At 53.4% G+C, this 8,031-nt stretch overlaps 1 protein-coding gene across 2 annotated transcripts; it reads right to left on the bottom strand.

Annotated features, from left to right (window-relative positions):
- Positions 1–308: 308 nt before the first annotated feature.
- CHADL (chondroadherin like) lies at positions 309–5,556 on the bottom strand. Of its 2 annotated transcripts, none has more exons than XM_079303032.1 (5): positions 5,401–5,556; positions 4,261–4,431; positions 2,506–4,167; positions 1,653–1,819; positions 309–1,317 (listed from the first exon to the last, which is right to left on the bottom strand). In XM_079303032.1, the coding sequence occupies exons 2-5, from the start codon at positions 4,411–4,413 to the stop codon at positions 1,092–1,094; spliced, it is 2,208 nt and encodes a 735-aa protein (XP_079159158.1). In that variant the 5' UTR covers positions 4,414–4,431; positions 5,401–5,556; the 3' UTR covers positions 309–1,091. The 2 variants fall into 2 exon arrangements, with proteins under 2 accessions (XP_079159158.1, XP_079159159.1); XM_079303033.1 differs by having other exon boundaries at positions 956–1,317; positions 5,417–5,545.
- Between the last annotated feature and the right edge of the window lie 2,475 nt (positions 5,557–8,031).

Here is an 8,031-nt window from a genome sequence, read left to right as displayed (position 1 = left end):
AGAGGAAGCCATGGAGCTTTGGACCTCACCTGCACTGAGTTCTTTAGTTTAAAGCCCATCTCACCAAATTAGAGAGGCTGCTTCCAAAAATTCTCTTACCTTTTATAGACAGGTGGATCCCATCCACCTAACATGTTACAATTATTAAAGCACATCCACCCTAATATGTTTACAATCATTAAAGCACACACTTGTCACAAAAACAAAAACCTTCTCCATGCCCCCAGCCTCAAAACCAGATGTTCATCTGCAGTCTGTGTCTGCTTCTGTCATTTTTTGCTTTTAAACCAAGAACTGCAGAGGACTTGGACCATAGTTTGAGTTTTTAATTATTTTAACAGTTGTACAGTAAATTTGATCTACAATCTGTACCCTAAAGCCCTGTGACCAACTTCAGGAAGAGGCCCAAGGCTTGCATATTGCTTTCCAGGCCACCAAAGTGCAGTTAGTCAAAACATATCTTTACCTGTAAATATATCTTTTGAAGCCTTTTCAATTTAAACAAACTTTATAGGTCCCAACCTGTGCAGTCATGTGGAATAGGTTGAGCACATTCCTTATCATGGGATCACTTAGGGGTCACTGATCAAATTCTGCAGGAAATAAAAAGGCTTCTATGTGTATATGTTTTAATTCTGAGGAACTGCTGGAATTAAGGCAATATTTTGACTAATAATTTTTAAGCTTTCTGGCATAAGACTTGTGCCAGTGTAGGACCATACTGTATGGTGCTGGTTGCAGTCCACTCAGGGATCTTCTATGATTTTGGAAGTTGTGAAAGTGCTCTAAAAAAAAAACAAAAACAAATTTGTGGATAGCAGCTTTTCCACATAGCTGGAAGGAAGAAGCAAGTATTTGGCTTCATTGTTTGCATCACCAAAGCATGCTGCAGACTCTATGGAATGTGCCTGTGTCCTGCAAAACCAAATCTTTGGCAAATCACCATTGCTTTGGTGGCACCAGGCTCTCCTTTGCACCTTGGGCAATACTCATGTTTCCATGGTGAGGACAAGTCTATAAAAACTGCTCTAGTCAGACTGTAGGTGTGGTCCTGTTGTGTCCAGCACATGTCCTACACACATTAAGAAACCCTAAGCTCTGCTCTTACTGAAGCCTCTGGCTGGAGATTTTCCTGACCTCTTTTTCTTGCTGGACTTGCTTGCAGCCTTAGTCTTGTTAGGATTGGTTTCCTCAGCCTTGCCTTGTCCCCAGCCAGGACAGGTTTGGAAAGTGGTGGAAAGCTTCACCTTCAGCCCCTTGGCTTCTGCAGGGGACCCACAGGTGGCCCCTACGTGGAGGTTGAGTTTGTTGATCCACCTGGAAACGTGGCAGAAGATCAGGGAAAGGAATGAGGCAGGGTGAAAGGAAGGGCAAAAGTCTATGCCCATAAGTGGATGATCATTTCAAAGTAAGGCCAGGTCACCTGGGTGACCTCTGAATATTGAGTATTTGCCACCCCAGCTTGTGACTACTTTCTCTACACCCAGAAAGCCCAGGCAGCTTCCATCCTTGCACATAGAAGTGTGCTACATCTCACCAACACTGGAAAAGACTGAAAATGTCCAGTGTGCTGTGAGCTTGTGCTGTCAGCACTGGGGATCCAGCTGCTCCCCAGGCAGATCCCTGAGGCTGTTGTCCCTTGTGGCACTCACCTGCTCAGCAGAAGGAGCTGACAGTCGCAGTGGAAAGGCACATTCTGCAGGTTGAGGATGTCCAACCCCGTGAAGTTGCTCATGTCAGGTATGTTACTCATTTTGTTGCTCTCCAGGTAGAGGCTTCTGATCTTGGGACCGAGGCCAGTGAAGGCATGGGGGGAAATCTGCAATGGAAGAAGGGTAAGTCAGGGGCATGCTGATCAAGGCAGAGGAGCAGATCTCTGACCCTGCACTTCTGATCATTTTGGGGGGCCTGACAGCCTTCCTGACCCTAGCGGCCCCAAGGAAGAGCTGCTTTAAACAGGGGGGATTGTTAATTAATTCAAGCAGTTTCAGTCACATTTTCAAACTCATTAGACTCCTGTTTAGTCTTCTTTTTTAAGAAGGTCATATGCAGGAGGTCTCAGAGTGAGACCTGGGTGCTGTTAAGATACATAGTTTTTATGAGGGTGCTGATAACACCACTTCCTTGAGAGAATGGAAATATTCGGGGTAATAGCAGTGAAGAGTCCTGCAGGACAGCCTGTAATAAGAGAAAGAAATCTGGCCAGAGCTGGGGGAAGGAGGTGATTTAGGGAATGGGCTGGACCCCAATGAAATTGGGTGTTTAGGGACTGGAAGGAGTAAATTTTTTCTAGGGGAGCCAGGAGCAAGGTTGAAGCAAGGCAATACTACAGCTGAGCCTGAAGAAATCTGGCTTCCCAGCCAGGCTATAGAATATCTCCTGAAGGCTTGGGAATTTGGTGATGTCTGTTTGGATGCCCCTTTAGGGCCCACCAGCCCTGAACAGCAGAATTTGTAATATGCCCTGTGGTGCCACTGCCCCTTGGGAGTCCCATAACACACTCACCCGCTCCAGGCCCATGTTGTCCAGGTAGAGGTGCTGCAGGCTGGAGGCCACTGGCAGGAAGGCACTGTCCCCTATGTGCTTGATGGGGTTTCGGGACAGCTTCAACTCACTCAGGGCAGGCAGGCCCCACAGGGCTGCTGTGGGCACCTCTGCTAGGTGGTTTCCTTCCAGCTGCAGCTTTTCCAGCATCTTGGTGGGAGCCAGGGCAGCAGGGGCAATGTGCCTGATGGCATTCCCAGCTAGGTAGAGCCAGCGGAGCCCCCTGGCTCCGGCCAGGTCACCCTGTGCCAGCTCCCCGATGGCGTTGTGCTGCAGATGCAGGGAGATGAGGTTGGGCAGGAGCCGGAAGGTGCCTGCAGGCACGCGGGTGAAGGCGTTGTGGTCCAGGTCGAGGTAGGCGAGCTGCGGGGCCCCTTCAAAGGCAGCAGCCGCCAGGCTGGAGAGGTGGTTGTCGGTGAGGTACAGGTAGACCAGGCTCTCAAGCCCTCGCAGTGCCCCGGGCTGCAGCACCCTGATGCTGCACTTCTGCAGGTGGAGCGACACCAGCTCCTTCAGGCCAGGGAAGGCATCTGCTGGCACTGTCCTGAAGGGGTTTCGGCGCAGGTCGAGAAGGCGCGTGTCCTCAGGGAAGCCCCGAGGGATCTCCTGAAGGTTCCTGTTCTCGCAGGACCCATGATGGAAATCGGGGGAGCAGACACATCCCTGGGGGCACTGCCTGCTGCCAGCTGCTCTTGGCTGCTCTGGTGGTGCTGTGGGGTTAGGGGGTGGCCAGAGGTGACTGCATCTCATCTCAGGGGACTTCAGGGAATCGAGGGACCGACCACGGAGGGTAGGTGGAGCAGCACAGGCACCCTCAGCCTGCACCCGTGCCCTTGCCAGCCACTTGTGGAAGGGGCGCAGGAGGCAGGAGCAGAGCAGAGGGTTCCCATCCAGGCTGACTCTTACCAGCCCTCCTACCCCAGCTAGGGGTGGCAGCCCCTGCAGCTGGTTTTCCCGGAGGTCCAGAATACGGAGCTGGGGACTGTGGGCAAAGGCGTCGGGTGCCACATCCTGGAGAGAGGCGTGGTCCAGAAAGAGGTGCCTCAGCGAGGCCATAGCCAGGGCTTCCTCAGCCACGTAGGTGATGGGGTTGTGGCCCAGGTCTAGCCAAGTAGCCCCATCCAGCCTGGCCAGAGCCTCGCCAGGCAGTGCCTGCAGCTCATTGTGGTCCAGGCTCAGTCTGCGCAGGGCAGGCAGAGCAGCAAAGGCGTCACTGCCCAGCACATGGAGGGCATTGTGGGACAGCCGGAGCCATCTAAGAACCTGCAGACCCTGGAAGACCATGTCTGGGAGGTAGACCAAAGCATTTGCCCTCAGGTCGAGGACAGTGAGGGACCCCAGATGGCCAAAAGCACCCGGCTGTATCTCCTCAATGCGATTCCCCTCCAGAATGAGCTGCTGGAGGGAGGAGAGCCCGTCCAGGGACTCCTGGTAGAGGAGGACTATGCCATTGGAGGCCAGGTTGAGGTAGACAAGCCTCCCCAGACCCCGGAAAGCCCCTTCCTCCAGCCTCTCCACCTTGCAGCGCTGCAGGTCTAAGTGTGTCAGGTAGGGGGTGGCAAGGAAGGCTCTGGCTGGGATGACCATGAAACTGTTGCCCCGAAGGTCTAGTTCTCTGGTGAGCTGTCAGTCACACAAATAAAACACCCGAGTTACCCCAGGGCTGCCATACCTATCTTCTCTCCCCATCCCTTGTCCTTTCTTCCTCTTCCCCACCTCTGGGATGGTGTCAGGAATGGCAGTCAGGCTCCCATTGAGACACAGGACATGGGCACGGAGGTTATCGCAGACACAGGCTGCAGGACAGCGGGCGGCAGCTGTTGCCCTCAGGGTCGCTGCAAGCAGGAGGAGCCCCCAGGATGGCCCCATGTTGGAGGGCACCTGTGGCTGGGGGAGAGACAGCAGTAAGGCCAGGAGACAGGCCAGGCTCCCATGCATCCCCAAACAGCATCCCCTGCTTGGCACCCCATATGCCAAGAGGGCTGCTGCTATCACCTAGTGGGGCAGGTCTCACTTTCTCTTGTTCTCACACTACAATTACACAAGTTATAAATGAGGAAGAGTGGAAGAAAGAGAGGAATGAAAAGTGAAGGTCGCAGCTAGCAGGTCACTCAAAAGGAGCTAGTTTGAAACAGTCACCCAACCCACCCCTGCATTTTCTTCAAATATCACTAACTTCAGATTGCCTTGGTCTGTGAGGGCAATCAATATCTCTCCTACAATTGTTTTTGTAAAGCAGGTGTAGTCATCTGGGGTTTGTGATCACACAGGCTTCTGAGCTGCTTCTCTTCTTTAAATGGCAAATGTCCTATGTCTCCACCATCCTGGTCATCTGCCTCACAGCTCTCTGCCTACTGCGCTGCAAGCTCCATGCTTCCCTCCTAAGCTATTCATAGCAGGGTTTGGAATAGAACTCCACTGTTTAGCTGCAGGAAGGAAAGGTTGGTTTTGGCTGGGCAGGAGTGAGTCCCTGGGGCGAAGGTACCAGAGAGAGGCCAAAGCTGGGAGAAGCACAGAGGAGGCAGCAGGCTGCAGATATGACCAATACATCCCACTAAGCTTTGAGACAGCATCAGAAGCATCTGCAAGGCTCAAACTTTTGGAGCCACTGTAGTGCACAGCCCCATACCCACTGTAACTCATTGTCCCCTGTGGTCCCATGCTCCAACACTGCCCTCCTGCTGTCACCCCATCTAGTCCTGCTGCAACCCACACAAACACACATTGGGGCAGCGCTCTGCTGCACACCCACTGCCCAGTGCCACCAATATAATGTCCCTAAACTCAGTCCCTGTGCTGTGCCTGGAGCACTGGCATGCCATAACTCCCTCCCTCACACTTGGATGGTTCACATACCCTGGGTTTGCAGTACCTGGACTTCAGGATGTGTCGAAGAGAGGAAAGTGTCCCCTGCCCTGTCTAGCAGCTGACGAGCTCCTGCACCGGTGTTTGCTCTTCTTGCAGAAGTGAGAACTGAATGGACCCTGTTGTGTTGCTTTCCCAGCAGCTCTCACCGGGCAGAGCCAGAAACGTGGGAGGAGGAAAAGGACGGTGGGAGGAAGGGTAAGCCACCCCTGGAGAGAGGGCAGCAACCCAGACATTACCTCCCCCTTGATTCACCGGGGGCTGGGAGCACCAGCCCAGCAAAGCCATGTGGGGTTTATATTCAGCGTTTCCAGGGCTCTGCTTTCATGTTTCAGGCTGTGTTAGGCACAGGAGCTACAGAGGTGCAGGGCAGAAAAGTGACATCCAGCCAGAATTGCAATGGCAGTGGTAAGCCTGAGCAAAAGAAGAGGCAGCTGACCAGTCGTGCCACGTTTACAGCGCTCCACTCTCCTAATTTTGCTTTTATACTTGTTTAGAAGAGGCTGGGTTGGCAGTGCCTTCATCACACATCATTAGCTTACAGAAAGACATGGAGGCATTCTTTTTCCTCCCAGACTGTTGCTTTACTGTCCCTGAGAGCAGGAATAGATCTGCAGCCTGACAAAAATCCTGGAAGATTTGATACTGTACCTTGTTCCCCTTTAAGCCTTTCTATTCAGAAGCTTCAGTAGAAGCTGAAGCTGGTGAGATCACTGCTGGGTAAATGAGCAAAATAAAACCCTGGGGTGAGGCTGGGGAAGGGCCAGATGTGGCATTCAGTGCCTGATACAATGCCCTATCATCTCTATAGGTTCTCCAGCAGAGCCCAGGCCACTAGGAGGCAGGGAGGTTTTTCTGCACAGGCTGTTGACAAGTCAGGGAAGGGGGCTCCTGGCCAGGGGAGAAGATGGAAGGGCCAGGAAGAGGGGAGCAGGGTGGGCAGGGGAATTTTAGGTATGCTACCTTCATATCCCATCCCTCATCAGGAAGACCAAAGAGCTGCCTCCCTGCAGCAATCTCAGCTGCCAGAACCATTATGTCCCAGTAGAGACACTGGATTCTTCCCAGACCTGCTGCTCTTATCCCACCATTCCACTCTGGAGCTTGAAGCTTCTGCTGGTTTTGCTCACTTACCTCTCTGTCCCTCGGTTTCTGCCAATGGAAACGACATGCTCAGGCCTGAGGAGCTCCAACTCCCAAAGGAAACAGTGACCCAACAGCCCCACAGTGAGATCCTCAAGCCACCACCCACAGACCCCACCTCCAGCTGCCCAAAAGCTCCAACTTCAGCTGGACTCACCATCACAACGTCCGGCGCAGTCCCATGCGCTGCTGGGAACGAGAACCTCTGGGAAAATGAATCTGGGATGTAAATCAGCAGCCAAGAAGCTGCAGCCCTGCTTACAGGGGCTTCTGCACAGTGCCTGGGACTCCAGAGCACTGGCCCTGACTTACAGGGCAGCCCTGGTCCCCAAGGCCTACTCAGGCTCCTTCTTTCCAGTTCCAGGATGTTCCCCACTAATGGGCCCCACACAGGCTGCCAGCTGAGGGAGCACAAAGACTCCCAGACCTGCAGCCTGCTCACCCAGGGAGCCCAGAGTTGGGTCTTCCCCCACAGCAACAGGAACCAGGCTCTACAGTCAGGCAGTCAGGCTCACTGCCTAAGGCTGAGGGCTGAGACCCCAGCCCCGAGGATGGGGAGGGCACACGCCCGGCCCCATGGCTCCTGGCCCCACACCTCTGAAAGGCCAGGGCCAGCAATACCTGCCTGATTACATACTGCCAGGGCCCAGCAGCTGGCAGAAAGCTGCTGGGGCTGGGAAAAAGGCCCCACCCTGCTGACAGGGTGGGGGGCTGGGCTGGGGACCAGTAGAGCTCCATTTGCCCCCTCAGGTGTGGAGACAGGGGCTCTCACCCTCCTTAACAGGGTTGCCCCTCTCTTCGGGCAGCCAAAGGAGCACAGAGGCAAAAGGCCAACAGCAGCAAAGTTCCAGCCCTGCACAGGGACACTGCCCAGCACAAAGCAGGTCGCAGCATCCTGAAGGTGCTCTGGCCATGCCCTTTGCCCAGAGGGCCTCTCCTGCCCCCTCTTCAGCCCCAAGCTCGGTCTTGCCTCACTGTTCCACTCTGGAGCTCAAAGCCACTGCCACTCTTGCCTTGTCATCCCATGGCTTCTGCCAATGGACGATGACACACTCAGACCTGAGAAGCTCCAGCTCCTCTGGAGCAAGGTGCACACCATTCCTTCAGTGACCCTCATGTCTCCTCAGAGGAACACAGGGCACCTTCCTCCCCTCAAATGAGCCTCATGTTCCCTTTCAGAGGAACACAAGTGGCTTCCGAATCCTAAGCCATATGTAACAAAAGTTAACTACCAGTGATACTGTAACTGAATGTGCAACTAAAACAGGCAACAGCCCGAGAGAACAAGCACCATCAACAGCAAGACAGCAAGTTTTAACAGAACTGGCAAATGGCAAAACTATCTAAAAACAAGTTAGGAAAGAAGCACCAGGCATGCACTGAAGATAGAGGTAAAAAATTCAGACATGAAGAAGATTACAGAAGTTTTCATTGACAGACCACTACAAGACTGATGACCACCACAGAAGGATCTGACAC

The sequence above is a fragment of the Erithacus rubecula genome, assembly GCF_903797595.1.
Source record: "Erithacus rubecula genome assembly, chromosome: 4".
Taxonomy (NCBI): Eukaryota; Metazoa; Chordata; class Aves; order Passeriformes; family Muscicapidae; genus Erithacus; species Erithacus rubecula.
Note: the sequence above shows the minus strand (reverse complement) of the source record. Positions and strands in the feature narration are given on the sequence as shown.

What these genes read in the sequence shown, in the direction of transcription:
- CHADL (XM_079303032.1), bottom strand. Translation starts at nt 4,413, where the DNA reads ATGGGGCCATCCTGGGGGCTCCTCCTGCTTGCAGCGACCCTGAGGGCA. An exon ending in TTCCTGACACCATCCCAGAG is followed by an intron (nt 4,168 to 4,260) that starts GTGGGGAAGAGG and finishes TGTGACTGACAG; the next exon opens with CTCACCAGAGAACTAGACCT. An exon ending in ACAACATGGGCCTGGAGCGG is followed by an intron (nt 1,820 to 2,505) that starts GTGAGTGTGTTA and finishes CTTCCATTGCAG; the next exon opens with ATTTCCCCCCATGCCTTCAC.